Below are 25,408 nucleotides of genomic sequence, written 5' to 3' on the forward strand. Positions count from 1 at the left end.
TCATCCCATTAATGATCAACTAGGCCATCCTCTGCTGCATATTTAGCTGGAGTCATGAGTCCCACCATGTGTACTCTTTGGTTGGTGGTTTAGCCCCAGGGAGCTCTGGGGGTACTAGTTAGTTCATTTTGTTATTCCTCCTGTGGAGCTGTAAACGCCTTCAACTCCTGTAGTCCTTTCTCTAGCTCCTTCATTGAAGACCATGTGCTCTGTCCAATGGATGGCTGTGAGCATCCACTTATGTATTTGTCAGGCACGGGCAAAGCCTCTCAGGGGACAGCTATATCAGGCTCCTGTCAGCAAGCTCTTTTTGGCATCCACAATAGTGTCTGGTTTTGGTGACTGTATATGGGATGGATCCCCAGGTGGGGCAGTCTCTGGCGAGTCATTCCTTTAGTCTCTGCTCCACACTTTGTCTCTGTGACTTCTTCCATGGGTATTTTGTTCCCCCTTCTAGGAAGGATCAAAGTATCCACATTTTGGTCTTCCTTCTTCTTGAGTTTCATGTGGTTTGTGAATTGTATCTTAGGTATTGCGAGCGTCTGGGCTACCTGCCCCTTAAGATAATATAAATGCCATTTCAGTTTCATAGAAAAATCAGTTGGAGAACACCATTTTTAAAAAGACAATCAAGTTAATATGAATATATAAGTCTTTTGATCATGTTGCCCTCCTGCTTAGAGTCACAATCTCGTTTGCATGCATTAAATTAAACACATATTCTATATACCATCTGCTCTCTGCACTCTCTCTTAACACTGCCCCTGACAGACACACATCCAGCATGATGCAGTCTCCTGACAAGTGATTCTGAGTTTTTGAAAAGTTCTAAGGAAGTAGAAATTAAACCTAGACAGAATAACAGGGTGAGATTAAGAATGTGTCAGATTCAATCACACCTTCCCCATAGCATCTTTATACAGGGAATCTTAATCCATTTGCCTAGTGCAGGTAGAGCATTAACCAATATTCCTTTTGGTGGTGTGTGGGTCAGAAAAAGCTATTCTTCCAACATTGTGGACGCCCGACTCGCCAGCAAGGAAGACGCCACAACAGGATTCTTCTGCACACATTTATTGGGAGAGCTTGATAGCGAAGGTGAAAAGACCCAGAACCCCAGAACTGGTGCTGCTTATATAGGCCTAGGAGTGGTGTGTCTATACCTGATTGGTTGTGCTTTCAGTACCTCATTTACATTCCCCATGATGGGCTGTGACTTGGCGAGAAACCCTTATGCACATGCGCACATTGGTTGTTTACCTGAACTTACGGGCGGTGGCCAGCGGTAGCCAGTGCCATCTTGTAATGGCGTATGTGGCTTCCCACACAACATTAATGCACTCATTGCTCTACCAAGTGATCTCTCTTTGGAGTCCAAACATCCTATACGACATATGGTCAGTAGTCCCTATGAAATGAACAAGACATAAAAGGACAATGACACCCTTCCTGCTCTTGAAGTCCAAAGTAATGAGGGAACCATTGCCCTCACTAACTAACCTCCAGTGAGAACACAGTGGAAGGAAGTCCAAACCTGAGTGGTGTTGGAGAAGGGCCACTCAGGTGTGAGAGCTAAGCTGGGTTTAGAGAAACACTTCAAAGTTACCTAAAACAAAATGGCATGTCCAGGAGAAGAGTGGACAGGGGCCGAAGAGAGTCTGGAGAGAGAACAACCTTCCTTTGGGAAGTTTGCCTAGAATCTAGGAAACAGGATGGGGCAGCAGCAGGGTATGTGGTTGGTGGGTAACTGGCAACCATCTTCTAAATGTCCTTGAATGCTCTGCTGCACTTCATGGCAAAAAAAAAAAAAAAAAATTTACGGATTTTTATAACTTGGGACTTTCTGTCTGAAGGTCCTCTCTAGCAGTGATCTTTTCAGGTTGCTTTTTTAAATGTCCCCATAGTGAGCATGCCCAGAACAGTCACAGGCTCAGCTTCGGGGAGCTCAGAAATCAGCGGTAACATGAAGACAGTATGAGGGGTGATGGCTGAAGAACAGTGAGCTCAGAGGATTCAGGGGCTGTTGGGTGCTTACTGTCAGTGAGGGAGAGGAAGGCACAGGACATTTAGCATCTGGTTTGAGCAACTGGGAAGATGGGAGGCATGTTTGTAGAAACATTGTAGAGCAATTTCTAACTTGTTTAGGTCCATTAAATTTAAGGTACTTGTGGGCTATCTCACAGCATCTACCCAGGGCACAATGGAATATGGGATATCACCTTGGGTATCATGCCTGAGACATCATGCACCATATTGTCTGAGACAAGGTTTACACTGGCCTTGAACTTGCCAGGAAATCTAGGCTGGCTGGCCAGTGAGCCCGAGGAATCCTCCTGTCTCTGCCATCTCAACTCTGGAATAACAAATACACATCACCATGATTTGGGTTTTATATCATGGTTTGGGATTGAAGTCAGGCTTTCACTCAGCAAGCACTTTACTGACACTTGTGAAGCTTTTCAGACAAGAAACAAATGTCTGTGGTTAACTGAGTGTGCTGGCTGGTTTTGTATGCCAACTTGACACAAGCTAGAGTCATCAGAAAGGAAGAAGCCTCAGTAGAGGAGATGCCTCCATGCGATCCAGCTGTAAGCCATTTTTTCAATTAGTGTTCAATGGTAGAGGGTGACCTCCCTGGGCTGGTGGTCCTGGGTTCTATAAGGGAGTAGGCTGAGGAAGCTATGTGAGGCAAACAAGTACCTTTCCATGGTCACGGCATCAGCTCCAGCCTCCAGGTTTCTGCCCTGATGTTCCTGTTCTGACTTCCTTCAATAATAAACAGCAATGTGGAAGTGTAAGCCAAATAAACCTTTTTCTTCCCCAACTTGCTTTTGGGTCATGGTATTTTGTTGCAGCAACAGAAACCCTAACTAAGACATGTGGGCTCTACATTTTAAGCACATAACCACAAATAAAATCAGGGTAGTGCATTTATAGCTAATTTTATATGAAATTTTAAACATTTCTCTTTATAGTCTTAAATGTTTTTATTTTCTCTTTTTGGTTTTAAATATTTATGGACAGAGGCACTTGTAGATAAAGACACAGACATGGATGAAAATTAAAGGGAATATAGACATAGCAATATTTATACAGCTACATCTAATGGGACAAATATATACATAGAAATAAATTATTGTCTAGCTTTAATATAAGATTAATAATAACAGCTCACATACTTACACTGTGATCACACTTCAAATACCTTAATTATCTTGATTTACACCATACTCAGGACACCTGTGAGAGATGGATGCTACCACTGTTCCCAATTATAAATAAGAGAATAGAGATATCAGTGTGTCAGGGTAGAAAGGGACCAGGATTTGAAGTAGATTATATGGTGCCAAGCACTGTGTTTCTAACACATTTGTGTAGTGTCTCATGGTACCTATACAACACTTGAGTATAAAATCCAATCCCATCTTTAATTACATGAGCACAGTTAGAGCCTACATCTGACCAGGTTGATGCTCACCACAGATGATTTTGTGCAATAAAGATCAGAGAAGAGAAAGAATAGATGTCTCAGGAAAGGACAAAGCTGTCATTGGCTCTTGAGAAATGTCCCGAGTGAGGTGACCATCAATACTATGACCCAGTATGTGCTGACTATAAGAGGGCAGCCAGATATGTCCTTTGTTTGCAGTAGATGACCATGAGCACAGGTCCAGGGTTCTGATTCACAGAAGTTCACATCTGTTTTCAGAGGCCTGCCTGTCTCCTCATCCTGTAGGGGACTACATCCCTGTTACCCCTGTACTCTCAGGCATGCCTTTGATGAGGAAAGCGTTCTGGTTAGCCTTCTACTGCTATAAGAAACATGACCAGTGGCAGCTTGGGGAGGAAGGGGTTTGTTTGGATCATGCATTCTGGGGCATAGTCCATCATGGAAAGTCAGGGCTGGCACTCAAGGCACAAAGGCAGGACCTGAAACAGGGACTATGGATGGATGCTGCTTACTGACTTGCTCCCAACGCTTATCCTCAACTACTTTCCTCATACCTTCCAGGACCACCTACAACAAGGGTAGCACTGCCCACAATGGCCTGGGTCCTGATCATTAATCAAGAAAATGCTCCACAGACTTACCTGCAGTCCAGTTCTAATTAAGGTTCCTTCTTCCCAAAGGACTGTAGTTTACACGAAGTTAACAAAAACTAACGAGTGCAGTCGGGGTAATCTCAAAGTTCAAAGATATTTACAAATAGATGGTGACTTGGTCTGGCTGGATCGGACTGGTGTGACAAACCATTATAATTTGGTTTAATGGGATGAGGGAATCTTACCCAGAAAGTAGCCTGTCACTGGGTGGAGTCTGAACCAACGAGGGCCCCTAGGAACACAATATCATCTGCAGATCTCTGTATTCATTCAGTTATCTGACTCTTGATACTCCTTATTAGATAGCTATGAACTAGGTTCTAAGCAAACAGGCTCAAGCAAGGAGGGGATATGCTAAGCTGTATAGACTGTATGCCATTGGCTGAAATCCTATTACTAATATGCACATCAGTTAACAAAACTGGCTGAACTGACTTCTTAGTGGGAGATTCAGATTTCTTTGCTCTCATCCTGCTGATAAAACCTTCTAGGGAAATGATCAAGATCAGCTAAAAGCCTGATACTATGACCATGAGAAGAAAAATATATGTATTTATCTTCATCCCCTGTTCACAAAGCCCTAGAGTCCTTAAAGCAGGGAGAATCCATATATCCTTTGGTGTACTAATGAGAAAGGTGAGTTTCCTGTTGTCAAGGCAACCTGTGAGTAGAAGGTGGGTAAATTCCCAGAGGAAGAGATAGGTAAGGTAGAGTTCATTGCCAATGGCCAATGAAGTAGTGAACTATGTCTAGGTAAGGAGACCTCCGTGTAAAACCAATGGTCAGAGTTCAGCAAGCTTCCTGTGAGGTGCTGGGAGGGTGGTGTGACTAGGAGTTGTGGAAGCTGTGTATGGCTCCTCACACACTTGCTGTGTGTTCTCCACCATGTGACTATTGCTAAGTTGGCTCCTTTGTAATGGATGGGTAAGTGTAACTATGGTGGAGGAAACTTTGTGGAAATCAACTGTTGGTGACTGCTAGGTCAGAAGCATAAAACCTTTTGTCTTGCGATTGGCATTTAAACTGGGCACAGTCTTATAGAACCCTCACCAGTGACCTGACATTGCCTCCAGGTAGATGATACCGTAAATTGTACAGGGCCCAGTGGTGTCCCGAGAATTGGAGAATCTGTGGGGAAGATGCACAGTTTAATGATCAGAAGTGAAGCAGCTGAGGGTAGAGAGTAGCAGGTGGGTTTCCCTATACTTTCCAGTCACAAACACTACACTTGGCTTACCTGGGCTGAAAACCTAGACTCTAGCTAGGCCTCTGTGCATGATGCCACTCTCCATGTCATACTTGTAGAAAGGAATGAAGCTTTTTTTTCTTACACTATTACACTGGCTATTGGGGTCACATTTTTTTCATATTTTCCTAAGAGTTGCAGAAGTTATAATGTTTTATTCTAATTCTTTAAAAACATCATTACTTTCATACCAACTTTTATTATTTTGATTCATGAGGGATTCCCTAAGTTGTAAATGTTTGATCTCATCTCTGTTCAAAAGACCATGGTGACTCCTGCACATTATTCTGGTTTGGGATTTGTGGAAATCTGTTTGCATTCTTTTGTTTTGTTTTTTGTTTCCATTTTTTCTGTTTGTTTTCCTGGTTTTGAACATGTGACAGCTCAGTAGGAATGGAGACTCTCTGAACAAAACAACCCGGAGCTGCATCCTCCAGAAGAGCAGACCAGAATGGCACACAGCCTGGGTAAAGTTCTGTGCTGAGAGACGTTCATGGGGAAAGAAAGTGGTGTAGAAAAGTGAGGCTTCTTTCCCAGTTTGGAACTAGGATTTTTATTTATCATGTTTCTCCTGGGACCTTGTGAAAGGGACTTAGAAACTCTTTCCAAAGACTTCCTTTTCTCAAAGCAGACGTGGAGTGTGCCCATTACTTTTATCAATAAAGAAAACTTCTGACTTCCCCGTAGAGACTGGATGGAGTGATGTGTGTTGTTGACATGAGCACAGACTCTGGTTTCTCAGCTCTGTAGAAATGGCAGAGAAGCCTCACGTCCCCAGGTGAGGCTCAGAGAAGTAGCAAAGCCTTCCCCTGGTCCATGTACAAGTGCTGGCAGATGTCTGACCTTTAGCTAGGACTAGTGTATTGAAAGTAAGCTGTGGACCACAGCATCCTCCTTGGGAGCCTGAAACTGTTTCCCTACAAAGACCTCCTGCTGATGTTAGCTAATATCTCCTCCTCAGGCTGTACATAATAACCATTTTGTGTTTCTGGATTGTGTAGTAAGACCCCTCCATCAGAGCCAGCAGAACATGCCCAATCCCAGCTTTTCTGTTTATGTAGCTGTCATTTCTTGAGTCTCTCACATATTTCTTTATCCCCATGTCAGTTAAGTTTCCAGGAGCTAGCTGTGCAGGACATGGCAACCCCTCTGTCTGTAATGTTCCTGTATTTCGGTAACATCTGGGCCAGAGATGAGACAATGCATGCATTAGTAATAAGGGGCTGGACAAAGAGATTATGATGGGTTAAATCCAGACACAAGAACCACCCCCATGCAGATATGCAGATTAGGTATCCCATTCCCAAAAGTCTTGACAGCAGGGCCCCCTGAGAGGTCCATCAAAGCCAGTATCACTCTGATGATGGGATTTGCCTGTGACAGTCCATGATAGCCATGGAAAGGTGATAAATTGTTTTCCTTCTTTGACAGTTTCTAGGTTTCATCTGACAGATGAAAGTCTTATGATTTTTGAAATGCCCAGTTTCTTATTAAAATCATTTAAACCTACAGGGACACTAAGTCTAAAACACTGGAAACTATCTAAGGAATATGGTGTGGTTTCACAGAAAATAAAGCCTCCCTCCCCTGAACTCCCCACACAGCCGTCTCACAAGTACAGCACTGGCTCTTTAGGGTGACGAGAAAAATCTGCTTCTTCATTTTGTCTTGGGATCTCCAGGCTCCTTTGCGTGTTACTGGCAGGTTTTATGCAGTATAACTCGCTTGAGTTTGCTAGCTTACCTAATTGTACAGTTATCTGGCTTGCAGTAGGCTTCCTTTGTTTAGACAAAAGCCTAAACTCTAGCAGTCATAACTCCAATTCTCTCTTTCTCAAATGTTTTTAAGGAGTTAGGGAGAGAACCATCAGATGTTATGTTTGGTCCACTGTCTGTCTGTAAAGTAAAGCCAGTGTAACTATTTGAGGTTTCCATAGTGTTTTCTAAAATCCTCTCAGATTCTGTGCCACCCACCAGGTAGAATGGATGTCTTGAGCCCTTTCTTGGTTTGTTGATTTAGGAATTTGTAGTTGCAGATATTTTGATCAGAAATACACCATCCATCATTCTGTCACACTAACAAGAACGTTGCTCATTCCTCATAATAGTCCCTTTATGCAGACTTGGACAGATCTCATGGTCTAGTTTTAAGATCAGAGCCATCTTTGCTTTGTAGACTCCATGAACTAAAGAATGGGTGAGCGTTGCTTTGCCTAGCGTGTATTTACAAAGATGGCTGGTGTTATGTTGGCCCAGCTGTGACAGAGGTCATAGGTATGAGACACTGTTCAGCTTCACTGAACGTATCCACTAGACTCCAATTATGCTTCTCCTCTTGTCCCCACTGCCTTTTTCTTACTCACTTTCCGTCTTGACTTGTGTTACCCTATCATGTGTTCATAGGTATGTTTGAATACCCTTTAAATATGAAGCACAAACTGGATAAGTACTGATTGCAGATATGTAGTAAGAAACTTAAATAAGACTTGCTGCCTGTCAAAGTTTGGAGGAGAGGGGCCATGAAGCCCCACCCCTAGCTGAAGAGCTATTGGCATTTGCTGACTGATGGGGGAGGGAAAGTCTGAGAGGCTACCCATACTCTAGTAGAACCCATGAACCTACAGGAAGCTCTAAGTGTACTCAGTAAGTTCTTTATCTGGGGCTAGAGAGATGGCTCAACTGAGCAGAGGAGGGGACCATTTGGTAGAGAGGAAGGCACTGTCAAGAAAAGAGGAGGGGGCCGAGCCAAGCACTGTGGGAAGGATGAAAAAGAACACAGACTATGGGATGTGGGTGACTACTTCAGTGAAGCCCATTATGCTACTTGCTAACTTATAAAAAGGAGAACCCTCCAGGGGCTGAAGACATGGGTCAGAGCTCAGACAGAGGGCTCTAGTTTGGTTCCTACTGCCCATTTCAGGTGGCTCGCTGGCTGTAACACCAGCTCCAGGTGATGCAATACACCTACCCACCGCTCCCTCCACTTTCCACATGATTTTCTTAAATAGTTGTTATGTGTGTTGCCAATGATAAACCACAAACTTTAATGCCAAAATTCATTTTGGAAAAATTGTATCCACCGGATATTTCCTTGGTTGTCATTTTTAACTTGTATGATTCATTCGTCATTTTGTAAGGCCATATGACTTAGGAAAGTTATTTTACATGACAGTAACCACTACATTGTAAAGTCTTGCAGGGGTTAAAACTCTGCTTAAAGTACAAGATTAGATCCATGAGCCTTAGCATAGTTAAAGTGTTGTTTGGTTGTGGCTTCAGAGTCTGAGCTGCAACAATCTTCTGAAGCGACTATCTGTCAAGCATTGTAGTGTCAAGGGAAAACAGACAAATTCCTGAGAGGCTATTCACACAATGTACACTTTACCCACCGTGTACTTCTACACACTGTTGAGTCACAGAAGCACTGGAAGTAGGTAGAAAATTAAAAGTGAGATGATTTGCAAACCTGCAAAGCAATGACAGTCTTCTGACCGTATATTGCCATTTTTTTTCAGAAAACAGAAATTTCCCCTCATCAGGTTATGATATACAAAAGGCCTATTACTGTTGCTTTGCAATGCAGATATAAGTAAAGATTTTTCTGACTTCTGTCTTATGTCTGGTATGATCAATATTAAGAGTGAAAATCTAACACTAAAAAAAAGCTCATTCTTTTGGCTCTCTAGCAATCTCTGGGAGTTCAGCGTTCTAAGACCAAAACCTGCTGACCGCCATGATGGAACAGCATAGAGGCGACAGGGAGATCTTACAGCCAAGTCTGAGGGCTTCCACAGTGAAGAAAACCATCAGATGGAGAACCACAACATTTTAACTGTGTGCTTGGCTGCCACTGGGCATCAACACAGTGATAGCTTTGCTGTGGTCGATGCAGGTGGAAGACCCCTGTGGCTGGTCTTACTATGCAATTGTTTTGTCTACATTGATGGCCTTGATGTGTTGTGCCTTCCTCCAGCCAAATTGTCCTATATCCCATTTATTGCCTCAAAATATGAATATTCATAATGTCACTAATGGAAACCTCCTCATTCTTGGCTGGATCTCACTCACCCCCCTGCAAGCTCCTGAGAACATCTAGAGGGCCTTCCTAGCACACAGCAGATGTTTCTTGTCGACACCCTAGGTATAAAGCCCTATATGGCCCAATGCAAACCCTGGTCCCTATGCACTGAACTGAATCTCTAAGTATGGGTATTGGGAGCTCCTTTTGTGGCCCTATTTTCTAAGCTGGGCCCTGTACTATGTAAGAGTAAACACTAGCTCAAAAGCAATGGAGAAGCAAGGATACATTTGTTTCTCTCTGCTCAAAAGTAGATGAGAGTGGATGTGTGTGTTCCCGCTTCTTGGGTTCCCGCTTTGACCTTCCCCACAATGGTGGACTGTAATTTGGAGTTTCCTTAGCTTTGTATCAGGATATTTTATCACAGCAACAGAAATGACAAAGGATACTTACACTAGAAGCTGAGGCCAGAGAACTATAGTGTAGAACCATCTATTGAAGATCAGTAGACAGCAAGTGCTGCTGATTGGCTAGGGCATTTCAACGTGGAGAATATACATAGAGCTATTTGTCCAGAACCCTTGGCCCAGCTCTTTTGACTCATTTCCTCTAACATGAGCACTTAAGGTTGGCAGCTCAAACTGATAAGCGTTGTATTAAAAAATAATAGTAATATATAAAAAGGATATTCAATGAGGGACAAAATCTACCCTCTATTAGTCAGTTGCTTGTTCTTAAGCTTTGGTGTGTAGATGTGGGGGTAGAACCTCTCAACTGGTAAAGTGAGTGAGCCAGAGAGAGGACTCAAGAATTTGGCCCTAAAACACATGCTAAATGAAAAACTGAGTTCTTAGCATCCTCTCCCGTCCCATTCCTGAGGACGGCTCATAACTAATCAAACCACTGGCTAAGTTTTGGCCAGCTCTGAGCACTCCTACTGCGTAAGAGGAAAGGATGCTAATTATCAAAACTCCTGTCTGGAAAGGCACAGGACTGGGAGAAAGAATTCCTTAAGGAACACCTTAGAGTGGTAGCTGGAGGCACAGGCTTTGGGGCTTGCTTATCCTAAAACTTGAGAGATGATGGGGGAAACCCATCATTCCACCTATGGTAAGGGAGGATGCTTGGTTTGCTACTATCAGGCAATGAGAAAAGAACAAAGACAGAAAAGAGGGAGAAAGAATCTATTTAATTTCTGTAAGCATAAAGAAGCAAAGCAAGCCCAGAGCTTTGACTAGGCACTCTGCATTGTTGGGATGGGATGACATTGGCATACAAGAGAGCAGTCGGACATGGGAGTTAAGCATGAGAAGAGCTGTGGTGGGTTCAGCCTGGGGTGTTGCTAGGTTTGGAAGGACCAGGGGCATGTACATAAAAGGCTAGGATAAAATCTTCCGGATGCCAGAGAGACAGGAAGCTCTTCCCTGATGTCAGGGATCTGTTCTAAAAGACAGCAGGATTCAAGAGTTCCAAACCCCACAGCATCCTTTTTCCTGTGGTCACAGCGTTAGCCATTGCCCCAAAGCCTGTGGTCATTTTATAGCCATCCATCTTTTACTTATACTAACTACATTTCTTCCCATCAGTCTAGTAGTCTGATTATTCACATAGTTCAAAAGCATCTCTGAAGCCAGGGCCCCAGGGACTTTGACTGGACTTAACTTACCGAATGAGTCGGGATTATAGATTTGTAAAATGATGTGAGTGAGGAGAGAAAGGTTAAATTCAGCATCCACTAGGCCAACTTGAGGTTAAAATTCTATGAACCTGCCGCAGGCTGGAAAGATGGTTCAATAAGTAAGGTTCCAATTAAAAGCAGGATGACAGTAACATGCAGCTGTAATTCCAGGGCTTGGGGTGGGCAGGAACAAGCGGATTCGAGAGTTTATAGCCCAGGCAGCCTCACTGGAATGATGACCTCTGGTTCACTGAGAGACTGTACCTCAAAAACCAAGGTGGAAAGGGATTGAGAACAACACTGGGCAACAACTGCTGGCCCCGACACAATTTTATGATTCTTGTAGAATCCATTGTTCATGCATTTCGACAAAATACTATTGACTGTTGGAATTTAAAAATTAGGATTTTTTAATTTTTAATTGTAGAAATTTTTCTGTTAAGACCCATTTCAGCAGTAAAAATGTACAGTGCTTAATATATACTGGTTTTCTACTTTTAAGTTCTTTAAGACTAAAAAGAACTCTATAGATAGTGTTAAACACACACACACAGAGTTCTCTGAATTTCCTTTTATTTCCTTTTTTGACCCCTCTGGGTGTTCTCTCATTTGCGTCAGTGTTGGACTCTCAGGTTAAATTTTTAAACAATCACATGTCAGAGAAAAATAACACCCATCTGTGTAGCCTCCTAAAACCTAAGGCGAGACCATACCTTGTACCGAGTGAACATGTAATAGGTATTTTCCAGTAGAATAAAAATTGTTCATTGAATTAAACACTTTAAATCATTGCTTTGTATCATAGAGTCTTGGCTATACTGCAGGGAGAAAATAAACCTTAATCTTAGTGGTTTGATGCAATAAATATTGTTTTTTTTAATGCCAAAACAAAGTTGGCTGTAGGTCATATGAAGAACTCCCTCTTCCTCATGGCTACCCAGGCGAAGGAAGCTTATGTTTCTAGCCACTGTGCCTTCTGTTTTAACTTTCTTCTCTCAACAGCCTACCAAGGTTACCTGCTCTTGTCACAAGACACCATATAAGACCCATGCCCAATGGATTTTTTTCTCTGTTTTTATCAGGAAAAATTCGAGGGACTGTTCCGGACCTATGATGAATGTGTGACGTTCCAGCTGTTTAAGAGTTTCCGACGGGTTCGAATAAATTTCAGCCATCCCAAATCTGCAGCCCGTGCCCGGATAGAGCTTCATGAGACCCAGTTCAGAGGGAAGAAGCTAAAACTCTACTTCGCCCAGGTAACTCTTTACCCTGCTGGTTTGGCGCAACATTTAGAGGACGTGTTGCTTTTGGAGAAGAATCAGATTCAATTTCCAGCATGCACATGGTGGTTCACAAACATCTGGTGCCCTCCTCTGACCTTTTAGGGTAACACAGACGCACACACAGACACACAGACACACAGACACACACACACGGTGCATACACATAAGTGTGGGCAATACATTCATGCACATAAATTAAATTTAGAAGTATAAAAAGTCATTGTTAATTGGAAAAATAAATAAAATTAAAATGTAAATGAGAACCTCAAGAGATGGTTATGCAGTTAAGAAAGCTGGCTGCTCTTCTAGAGGACATGAGTTCGAGTCCTAGCACTCATATGGTGTCTCATAATTGTTTGTAACCCCTGTTCCTAGGGAACCAATGCCCTCTTCTAGCCTCCTACACACCCATAAATAGGTTTTCTGTTGCAGTTAGTTCACTAAGAAATTAATTTAATGGTTGTCTAAGACCTGCCCAAGATAAGCCAGTCAACATTCTAGCATGGAGAGAAAAGGGGGTTCATGAGCCCAGACCTCCAACTGAGGGACTTTCAACAGTTGATGGATGCTAGGGGAGGCGGGTGTTTCCTTGGTGGTGTGGTCTCTGGTAATTGAGTATGGTTCAGGGGATGGTCCCACACCCATGCTCATATGGACAGCACTAACCGGACTCAGCGGATATGAAAACATAAAGAATATGAGGAAGGGAAAGGAATGGAAGAAAATCTGATCAAAATACATTTATACATGTATGAAATCCTCCGAGCTAATGTTTTTAAAATAAGGAGAGAAATGGACACTGACAGTGAGTCCCAGACTGAGCAGTATCTGTGTCCTAGGACAGAGGCTCTAAGACCTGCCAAGCTAAGTTCTAACTAGGACAAGTCACAGAACCTCACTGGGACTCAGAGTCCTCATCTATAAGATGGCAATGATGACATTATCAACCCATGTAGCTGCCGTGATGGTGACATGGAAAGCTGTGTGCAGCTGTGCCTCGATTTCTGGTAAAGGGACAATAAATTCCAGCTAGGAACTGCAACAGAACTGATCTCACCACAGCTGACTCCTAACCTTCCCGACAGGGTTGTGATTAACATTTAAATGATAAGCTTAATGGTATACTAAATACCTTCCTGATAAAGAGTTATAAATCCATGAAACTTAATTGTATGTTTTGCAAAGCCAAATACTCACTATTCTGAACAGGGATGGGTGTTTCTTAGGGATGTTCATGAAGCCCACAGCACTAGTTGTCAGTATCCACTCTCCATCAAGGCCTTATCCATCACTAGGCAACAGTCACCTCTCAAGTATGGCTTCAGCTGCTGACTCCTGCTAAAATCCTCCATCTCTTATAAATTCATGTAGCTAGAACAATCTTAGATCATCATTTATTAAAACCTGCATCAGGACCAGTTGGCCTGAGGCAGGAGACCTTGCATTCAAGGCCAGCCTGAGCTCTACAGTAAGACCCTGTCTCAAAAAGACCATGTGTGTGTGCGCGTGTGTATATGTAATTATTATATATAGAGAGATATAGATATATAATACATAGGTATATAGATATATAATACATACATGATAGACACATACATAGATACATACATAGCTATATAGATAGGAGAGAGAGAGATTTCCATTAAAAGATAACATGGAGTTACCATGTGACTCGTAATTCTCTTCTAGGTACTAAAAATCATAAACTCAAACAAATACTTAAGCAAGAATTCATAGCAGCACTGTTCACAATAGGCCAACAGTGAGAACTACCTAAAGTTCTTCAACAGATAAAGGGATAAAGAGACAATAGTATGTTCACACAAAGGAATATTATTCAGCTGTGTGTGTGTGTGTGTGTGAGAGAGAGAGAGAGAGAGAGAGAGAGAGAGAAATCTTGGTGTCCCTGGTGCTCATTAAAAGATGGAAACTGCTGTTTTTTTAGGATTAAGTAAACACTGAGTTCAGTACACCGTGTACTGTAAGGAGTGATTGCCACTGCAGTCTGGCCCTCAGTGAAGCCCTGCCCAGCTGCAAGCGTGGACAATCACATGTCTCATTATCTTGTTTGAAAGGTCCAGACCCCAGAGACAGATGGAGACAAACTGCATTTGGCACCCCCACAGCCTGCCAAACAGTTCCTCATCTCACCCCCTTCATCTCCTCCTGTTGGCTGGAAGCCTATCAGCGATGCCACACCAGTCCTCAACTATGACCTCCTTTATGCTGTGGCCAAACTAGGACCAGGTAAGCGCTTGTTTCTTCTTCAAACTAACCATTCGTCAGCAACCCAGAACTGCCAAGTAAAATTAACAAGCTTGAATGCATAGGTTTCCCCATCACATCTGCATTTCAATGGATTCCTTGCTCTCGGTGGACAATGGGAAGGAGGGATGATGGGTGAGAATGCAGTGCTCAGCTCTGCACCTTCTGCAAAGCAACTTGGGAGCCTCTGCTAATTCTGGGTTGCAATGCAGGTCTTAAGTGCGGAAACAGCTACCCAGTGTTGGGATTTCTCTTTGTATCCTGAGATATGCAGAGGAAGATGCTCTCTCAGCTGGCAAGAGGCTACCTTGCTATCTTGACAGTTTTATTACTGCCACAGATATGAGTATGCATCCTGGTATCCTCAAATATGTGGCATCCTTCTTATGAAAATGAAGACTTCCAAGTCCTGCAAGAAGTCAATGAAATTGTGTGTGTGTGTGCATGTGTGTGTGTATACATATAGTATACAGTCACATTGTTCCAGTGTTGATATACTGCAGCTTAATTGTTCATTCCAGCTACAGACATTTACTGCCATACTTTTCTGCTCTTCTGTGAATGGATGTTTAGATTTTTCTCCAAATTTTTGCATTATAATCAAAGCTACTATTAGCATCCTATTTGGGTATCTTTGCATGCTTCTCTAGTGTTATTACAGATTTTCTCCCAAGCAGTGATACCAGCTCTGATTTCAGCTGATGAAGCTCCTTTGTACCTCAAATTACTTTTCCTTGTCTTCTACAAAGAGAGGAAATGATTGGAATGGAAGGGGCAAAAATCAGCACTGTAGAAAGGAAGGATGAATACTGGCCCAGAAGCCAGCTCTCTGTGCTAGTGGTTCTTCTAGAGTAACTCAGGACTTAAGAAAACAACCCCAGTAGCCTGGCTCCACCCTAAGAGAGGTGAAGTTCAGAAACGTCCACTGATTCTAACCTACGGGTGAGTTTAAGAACTGCCAGTACCCTAGATGCTAAATTCCAAGAATAATGAACTTAGAATACAATCTTCCCAGTATACATTACACAACCAGGGAGGTGTTTTATTCAGAGTCACCCACCCTAGAAACCTGATTCTCATGTGCACTCTCTGTTGTCAACCATGGGAAATGGAGTGAGCAATGGGTCTGGTTTGCCAGTGATGGAAAGATTCCTGGGGGGTGGGACTTCTGTGTTAAAACCAGGAGATTCTTAAGAAGAAATGGTCACCCTACTGTGTTTGATAAAGATGGAGACTGATTTGATTAATTATTATTCTCTCTGGGGGAATGGCTGCCTGTTCAGTGTGGAGCCTGCCTTAGAAGAAAGCTTCTCCTGGTGGACCCCGAGCCACTTGGCTTCTGGGGCCCTAGAAGTGGCAATGGTTTCACCCCCAGAGAGCCACTGTGAGAAGCAGTAGGTGTGCAGGATAGGCTGGTGAGGGAGGTGATGGCATTGATAAGTGCCTTGCTCACTTTCTGGAGTCTCTCCATTCAAGAAGGGCCATGACTGTGGAGGGCAGTAGCATGGTGACATGTACAAAGACAGGTTTTCTCAAGCCAAGCCTTGGAAGGCCATTACCCATCACAGAGGCAGGAATCCTCTAAAGCCAAGAGGGCCCCGCGGGCTGCCAGCTTGACTCAGCTATGAATGGGTACACACTAATGGGCATGTTGAATAGTTGTTCTAGATACGAGCACATAGAACTTCCTGCAGAATCACCAAGAGCCTAGTTGGCTGAGTTACATTTTACAGGACTGGAGACTGGGAACCCAGGGTAAGAACATCAATTACTAAGAACACTGCTAGGTAATTACAAGACTTTGCTCATCATCCTCCACTGTAAGCGTGAGTGTGTGTGTGTGTGCATGTGTGTACACATGTGTGCATGTACTTCCATGTGCATGTATGTATATCTGAATGTAGGCTAGAGATCAAACTCTAGTACCACTCTTCAGGCATCATCTACCTTTTCTGCTGTTGGTTGCTTGGTTGGTTGGTTGGTTGGTTGGTTGGTTGGTTGGTTGGTTGGACCAGGACCTCACATGGCCTGAAACTCAATAAGTAACTGAGCTAACTGGCCAGAGATTCTTGGGGACCCAACTGTCTCTTCCTCCTCAGCACTGGGTTTTTAAGTGTGTACCACCATGCCCACATGGGCTCTGGACTGTAGGTGTTCGTGTTTAAACAGCAAACCCTTCATCAGCTGGAAGCCATATTCCAGCCTGGTGTTCGCTCTTTACCAAAGTGGCATCTTGATTTAAAATGTACTGGGATTGTAGCTCAGCTGACTTGTGTTCTGCCTACTGAGAGTTAGTAATCCAGTAAAAGCTAATCCTTTTGTTGTTGTTGGTTTGTTTTATGAAGGATATAATCTTTCATTTGGAGTCAGTGCCAAACGAGAGTAAAACAGAGAGGAGATGAGGACCAGCCTCAGCCTCCCTCACTGGCTAGAAGTCACCATCAGGGACGGGTATGACCTAATGATAGAAGGAAGCGGTACATAGAAAGAGCAGGGATTGGGCCCTGGCAGGGATACTTGTAGAACCTGTCACAGAGGAGGCAGAGAGGAAATGACCTCAGACAGAAAAGAAGGATGGTTCCTACGAATGTTGAGCACAGGTAATTGACAGTGTTCAAATGCAGGCTAACCTATGGCCTTCACCTCCCTATTTCACATAAATGTACCTTGTACCATTCTGCAAGTGCCAGGGAGCCATTGTCATCTGCATGACAGACTAAGGGACTGAGCTGTGGTAAGACAGATGGATTTTCTCAGGGTAATGCAGCTGGACAGTTGTCTCTTCTGATTCCAGGCAGGGAATGAAGCTCCATCCCTTGGCCAGATGGTCTTCTGTTATAGAGTATTGCCAACTTTAGTTCTGTTCTGCTTGGACACTGGATAACTTATGTTCTCACCCTGAGTTGATTCTGAACACCACACCAGCCTTTCAGAAAGCCTGACCTGGTGTGTAGGGTGCACAAAGATAGACCAGTCCACTTCACATGCAATAGCAAACCACCAAGGTCACCAACATCTAGGGTTTCCTCCTTTGCAAGGACAACTGGGATGTTTATGAAGGATATAAACTTATCCCATGTGGATAAATGACTTGGGTCCAATAATAGGGCTGAAAATATTACAGAGGTCATATTAGAAGCCAGCATCATCACTTGTCTGGTGCTAAAAGAACACCCAAGACTTAATGATTTATAAAAAGAGAGAGGTTTATTTTGGCTAGTAGTTCTGAAGTCTAGGAAGCCCAGGAACATAATGTGAGCATCTATCTGATCACTCATATGTCATCCAGAGGACATGAGGCAGCCAGGTATGGAGAATACATCTTTATTCCCAGGGTTTGGGAAGCAGAGGCATGTGGGTCTCTGTGAGTTTGAGCCAGCTTAGTCTAATAGCAAGTTCCTGGCCTATATTCATTCATATGTGTATATATGTGTGTGTGTGTTACATATATATATATATGTGTGTAATATATATATACACACATATATATATATACACACACACATATGAAACATATATATGTAACTAATCTAAACCTCATGAATATGAGATTGGCATTAATCCATTTATTGGCGCTCAGTCATCATGACCCAAATGCTTACCCACACTGTTGCAATAAGGAAGGGGGAATCTAAAATATGAACTTATACTGGGCCCTCAAACTACAGAAGAGGAGATATTTCAGGTACAACAAGGAGGGTTCAAGACTACATACTCTGAATTACCCCAACACAGTGCTACAGGAAAAAAAAATCACATTTGTTTTCCATGTGACACTTTACACAAGTACTTCCTTTTCCTTGAGGGCATTTCTGCTGTTCAACTTTGGCTCTTCCCTGCTTTTTAAAAGCAATGTGTATGCTTTATCCATGTTGGTATTCTCCGTTCCTGCTACCACCTGGCACATAGTAGATGCCCAATAAATATTGGATGACTGACTATATAAATAAATGGATGCCTCAGATGTTAGCCTCCGTAGAGATGGTATCTTCAGCAGCAAATTGTTGCTCTCTGTGGCTTTAGCCAGACTGAGTCAGACAGCAGTTAATTAATGTTAGCAATAACCAAAGGACTTCCAGCATTGCCATTAAAAATGATTTCATAAAGTTCACTTCTTTAATCCTTTGGCAGAACCCTTTTAATGACAAAGTATAACTCATTCCGTGTTAAGGGGAAATAGTTACCTGGGTTCCAGTTTTTAAAAACAATATTTCTATTATTTGTTTGAGAATTTCACACAAAGTTTTTTTTTAACATATTTACACCATCCCTCCCCATAATCTTTTTCAGGTCTACTTTTGTGTCCTTTAAAAAAAATCCTCAGAATTCAATTTTGTCCTATTCTTATTCTCATAGATATAAGACTATCCTCTGCAACACAGTCAAGCTACCAGGGCCCACAGCCTTAAAGAAGATAGATCCACCCTTTCCCAGAAACCACCACGTGTTCATAGCCTCCATACTGGGGTTGGGTGTTCATGATCCCCTTCTCTCTGTATGCTAAAAGATTGCCGGCCTTGATCTTTGACGGTCTTGTTCAGGCAGCTACAGCTCCTGTGAGTTCATGAGGACAGAGGTCTTAGAACATGCCCAGAAGGCACCTGCCCCACCGCATCCTTCCCACTTCTTTCCATTCCTTTTCCTGCAGTGACTCCCAATCTTGGAAGAGGTGGTGTGAATAATCCCTCGTGAGTGAACACTCCACAGGCATTTATTCTCTATACGTTGATCAGTTGTAAGTTTCTGAATTAACCACCATCCACTGGATATACCCCAGGCCTTTCTTCTCAAGGAGGGGCTACATCCCTGCTTTACTAAAATTGCTATTTGGGGCCTGGTGCACAGAATTCACTCCCTTTTGCTCTGTTCATGGGCTGTTTACAGTCGCTAAGAAACGGAGGCTCCCTGTGCTTTGTTTAACACTGATGCTGAGGCTTCTGACCTGGTAACGAGCTAGAATTCTTTATTTCTATTTGTTTTATGGTATCTGCTATTCTGAATTTGAGAAGCGGTATGAGGCTATATTCTTTTGGTAATGTAATAGGAAAGAAAGAAAAAACAAAATCCCAGCCCAGCAAAAACAAGTGTATCCACAGCAGCGGGCATAAATGGCACATAGACTGCCAACCAGCTAAATGGGATGCTGATCTGAGCAAATGTGATTTGCCAGCCTTTGTTCTGCTCTCTGGAGGGCACAGAAGGTCATGCTCACTGCCACTGAGAATGCCCACAGGGAGATATGAAAACATTGTCTATTCTCTTCTCCCCTCCTGCTATTTTTAGCTCTGCATAGCGAGATCAATTTTAGTTAACAGCAGAGGAGAGTTTTAAATGGTGCTTCAGTTTCAAGTTGCCCATGTCTGCTATATTTAGATACCCTCCCCCAACCCCCACGATTCCTACTCTATCAAAACATGTCTCCATAAAGAAGCTTGGCTGCAGTCACTGCTCAGCACACAGACTCCCTTCAAGTGGAAAATATCTCTCACTAATTAATGTAACTCACAAGGAAGACATATCTATTTCAATCTCTGAGTCAGAGGTAAGGAGAATTCTTTTACAAATATAAATTGGCACTCATACTTTGTGTGTATGGTGTGAATACTGCATAAAGGATCATCCTTAAAAGTATGTTTTGTTATACTCTGCTCTTGGGTTATCTTGTGAATTGGGCCAGGGAGGTGGCTCAGCAAGCAACAGTCCTTGCTGCCTAGCCAGATGGCCTGAGTACAACCCCCAGGTCCCACTTGGTGGAAGGAGAGAACTGACTTCTGAAAGTTGTCCTCTGACTTCCACACACTCTGTGGTACATGCATGCACATCCACAGATCCACAATAAATAAATAAATAAATAAATAAATAAATAAATAAATATTTTTGTTTTTGCTTTTGTTTTAAATCTGGTGAACAGACAGCAGCTAAACAGCTGTGATTGTCAGTGTTCAATACCCTTCTCCCTTCGTACCTGGTCTTTTTTAGCTGAAAAGATCTACCGTGAAGTTGGGCTCTCTTCTTGCTTTGGGATAATGACTGCAACTCAAGGTGTGAGTTTGAGTCTAGACTGCATTGTTTATGTGCTGTATAATCTGAAGCAAGTTCCTTCCCCTTCCATGACGAAACCCACATCAGAGTACTGTATAATACGCATTCACTTTCTATGTGACATACTTGGAGACCTAGCCCCGTGCCTAGAATTTAGTAAGTGCTCTGTAAGAGTTCTCACAGAGTTGAAGGAGCACACCTGGTTTCCAGGACGTACAGTAAGCAAAGCAGACAGCTGTGCTAAATGGTGGTCAGCTTGATTGAAAAGATGGAACAGTGGGCAGAGTGTAGGGGGAACATTCATGGGTGTGTAGGTTACCACAGACAGAGACAGTAAAAAGAGGCCTGCATCACAAGTGTAGGAATACACACAGAATTTACACGATGCTTTGGTCACAACCTGAAGGGAGTCAGCGCTGAGTGAAGTGGAGCCTCAGCTGCTCTCAGAATGAAAGGAGACGCAAGATCATAATGATTATCTGGTGTGGGCTAAAGAGGCTTCTCCTCCATTCTCCATCTTCTCCTCCTCTTCTTTCTCCCCCTCCTCTTCTTCCTCCATCTCCTCCTCCTTCTTCACCTCCTCCTGCTCTTTCTCCTCCTACTTTACCACCACCACCTCCACCACCACTATCATCATCTCCTAAAGGACTTTGGGAACTTAAGCTGTTCCAGATACTGGAAGAGTACGAGGATGGGCTAGAGAGCATGTGCCATTCTATAACTAGGAACAATCTTTGGGTTCAGCAGTTTCTTTGCCTTCCATCCTACTGCAGTGATTCCCAGCTGCCCTGGGTGTATAGTAAACTTTACACAGGTGACTATTAGCAGATCAGTGCCCTCTGTAAGTCATCCCTATATTTATTGAGGGTTCACTCACCAGTCTACAACATGACTTCAGTGGGTAATGTCCCTTGCTCTGCAAGCATGAAAATCCGAGTCCAAACCTCCTGCTCCTATATAAACTGCCAGACAAGGCTAGGTATGCCTGGAACTGGGTCAGTATTGGGAAGGTTGAGACAGGCAGATCCTGAGACCTTGCTGGCTGGGTAGCTTAGCTGAAGCTGACCTTCTGGTTCTGTGAAAGACCCACTTTCAAAACAATAGCACAGCAAGTGACAACAACAACACACACACACATACACATACTCACACATAAACACACTCTCACACATGCTCATATATACACACACACACTCACACATACACATAACCACACATTCACACACTCATACATACACATATACTCATACATACACACATACTCACACATACACACTCACATATTCACACACATACTCATACGTATACACATATACATACTCATACACACTCACAGACTCACATACACACTCACACATACACACACGCTCACACACAAACACATATACACTCATACATACACACATACACACTCATATGTACACACATACATGCTCATACATACACACACATTCACATATACACACATTCATACACATACACTCACACATACGCACATACCCACACACATGCACACACATACATAAATACATACACACTCATACATACACACATACACACATATACATACTTATACATACACACACATATACATACTCATATACACACATACATGCACATACATACACACATACATGTTCATACATACACACATACATACTCATGCATACACACATACACACTCATACATACACACATACACGTGCATACATACACACCCTCACATATACACACACATACACTCACACATATACTTACACACATACATACTCATATATACACACGCATACATACACAGTTATANACACACATACACATACTCACACATGTACTCACTCATATATACATACACACATGTGCAAATATCACTCCAATGAGATAATTATAGATACAAAAGATGGTACATTTAAATATTAGAATTGAATGGTTCAGATGACCTCAGGGAAAAAATCCAAGATCTCATTAAAATAGCAACTTGCAGTTTTCTATCTCAGACATAGAGGTGTGNAAATGGGTAGGAAGAGAGAGAAGANAGAAGAGAAATTTACCAATGACAATTCAGAAAATGGAGACCAGTGACTTGGGGGAAAGAATGAGTCTGTCTTTGTGATCAGGTTCCATGGTGTCCAGCTAAGCAATAACCTGTGAGACACAGCCTCTGTGTCAGTTCTTAGGCTTCTTCATGACCCATGGAGTCAAAGCCCTTTGCAACTGTTTTGTTGCTTGTTTATTTAAATACTGCATGATTAGCTCATCATATATAACAGATTATTTGAGCAGCACTGACCACAGTGACATTCTCCCAAGTGATTAATATCATGCCTCTTGGGAGAGCTTTATATAGTCGGCATGAATTTTTCTTCACCGTATCCTAGGAACACGGGTGCTAACCTCCTTGCCTTGATAAATGCTCAGTTACACAACTTCCTCTGAGTCANGTTATTAGCATGTGATAACTCAGTGTTGCCATCTGTTGTTTTAAGAAGACTAGTTGCTGTGGTGAGGAAAACAACAGGAAGTTCTCCAGGTGGCTGGAAGTTTCAAAGATGTCACCAGATGGGGTCTTTGTTAGAAGAAACATGTGTGGAAATGCTTCNGAGTCATATTGAGGAAAGCACTGAGACTGACCAAAAGTGGTGGTAGATGGGAAAGGAACTGAGGGGTACCTGGCTCTAAGGATTTTCACGGAGATGCCTGGAAGGGTGATAGAAAGATCCCATCTTAGAGATGTGAGCATGAGTGGGTACTTAGGAAGATGTCAAGCGGTCAATATGAGGCCTCTGATAAGGGCATCAGTGTGAACAAGTAAGAATCTTCCAGAACAGCAGGAGGTGCTAAGGAACAAAGCATCTACATGTTAAACTGCCATTGGGAAGTCCCTGGAGCAGAGATTCTATCTGTTCCCCATCAGGGCATATGTTAGGGCCTGGTCCCCAAGTGCTGAAGTCTCAGGAGNGTTTCTTCTTCCCTTCATTAATTCAAAAAGGGTTATTATTTTTTCTTCCTATGTATTAAAATCTATATAGCTTTGACTCTTGTTTTAATGTCTGCACTATCTTCTGGCCATCGCATCTCTGTAAGAAGCTGGTATTTACAAACTATAATCTCAGTGAGGAAGTCTAGAGAAAAATGCAGGATGGGCTCAGTCACTGCCTAGATTCAAAAGTGGCCTTATGGCCGCCCCCCTGTGTCAATTAGATTGGAAGGCACTACCACCAAGGACCCTTCAGGACCCTGCTCATTATAGGTGGGAGGCATCTTGCCTGCAATACAGTCCCTCCTTCTTACCACAGGAACCAGGACATTGTCACCAACCTGATCCCACCCACTCAAGAAGCTAGAGGACAGAAGTTGGGCATCTCTTTGAACAGTAGCCAAGCCTCAGTCAGTGTCTGAGGCCTGAATGAGCATTAGACTCTTGCCCACACTAGATAGTTTTTCATGTGTCTCAGCAGAGCTCAAGGGAAAACCCTGACTGGTGCATTTTTGAAGGCTTTTGGCCCTGGCCTCCTTTCTGCACATAGGGGACAGGACAATCTAACACAGACAAGGGAGCAAGCAGGTGACAGATGAATGCTTTCCTTGTCCCATAAAAGAAACTGGTCTGAATGTCCTGTCCTCACTGCACCATGGCCAAGATTGTCTCCACCCTGGGTGGAAAAGGCTTGACACAAGCTCTTTGTCCCCAACTAAGCCCAGTTGTTCCCTTTGAATAGTGACAGTATTGACGTCAACCCTCATGGTGGAAGAATTAGCTGAAGCCCGAGGGGAAAGAGAAGCCAAAAAAAGAAAAATCCAATCCAGTAAAGCTAAGGCCATTTCTTTTTATTTTGTAGGTACTCAGCAGATGTTAAGCTTTGTGGGATTTTGATAGTAACAAAGTTTCCCAAAATAGCACAATGAGATGTCAGCCTTAATGGGACCACAGCCAGAAAACATCCCTTACTAATGTGCAGTCTGACTTGATTAACATAACTGAAGATGCTTTTGCACCCCACATGAAGAGGCTGCACCAGAGGGGGCCAAACTGCTACTCAGTCTCATTCTGGGTTCTTCTTCCTCCATGCCAGAGATGTGAATGAGGTCCGGGAGAGGGGGAAGCAGGGGGTGCCTTGGAAGGAGTGCCCCTTTATATTAGCCAAGGTAAAGAAAAGACCTAACAAAGGCTAGCTTTGCTTGTGTGCTTCACTGCAGTTGTGAAGGGGTGGGGAAGGAAAAAGAAGAAAGGAGAATGGGGAGAAGAGAAGGGATGGGGAAGGCATGGAAAGAGAAAGGAAGGAAAGCAGAAAGTGGGAATGGAAGATGGGAGGAAAGAAGAAATTAGAGAGGGAAGAAAGGGAGGGGAAGGGAAAAAGGAAAAGGAAGCCAGGAATGGAGAAATACCACCACTTCAGAGACTGGGACAGAATGGTTACAAGTTCAAGAACAGCCTGGATTACATAGTGAGTTCCAGGCTAGCCTGAGTTATACAGTGAGTTGTCCCCAACTAGCCCAGTTGTTCCCTTTGAACAACAAAGTTGTTCCCACTTTGTAGCCTGGGCTACATAGTGAATTCTAGGACAGCCTGGGTTACAAAATGTGATCTCTCCAACAAGGATAGCTGTCTTCCAAAAAGATGAGTAAAGGGCCAAGGTGTATGTTCATGCTGGCCTGTATCACAGCTGTCACCCACACCAGCCTTAGGTTTCATGACCTTCACATTCATGCTTTTGTGTGATCTCTCTCTCTCTCTCTCTCTCTCTCTCTCTCTCTCTCTCTCTCTCTCTCTCTCTC

At 43.1% G+C, this 25,408-nt stretch overlaps 1 protein-coding gene across 4 annotated transcripts in view; it reads left to right on the forward strand.

Moving 5' to 3' along the window:
- Nucleotides 1-25,408, forward strand: part of Rcan2 (regulator of calcineurin 2) — a 221,971-nt gene that overhangs the window by 191,290 nt on the left and 5,273 nt on the right. For all 4 annotated transcript variants that reach the window (XM_029470897.1, XM_021186129.2, XM_021186130.2 and 1 more), the window contains 2 exons: nucleotides 12,128-12,301; nucleotides 14,404-14,575. In XM_029470897.1, the coding sequence (XP_029326757.1) occupies nucleotides 12,128-12,301; nucleotides 14,404-14,575 (346 nt within the window). The remainder of the gene's footprint in view (nucleotides 1-12,127; nucleotides 12,302-14,403; nucleotides 14,576-25,408) is intronic.

This window comes from Mus caroli, chromosome 17 (genome assembly GCF_900094665.2).
Source record: "Mus caroli chromosome 17, CAROLI_EIJ_v1.1, whole genome shotgun sequence".
Lineage (NCBI taxonomy): Eukaryota > Metazoa > Chordata > Mammalia > Rodentia > Muridae > Mus > Mus caroli.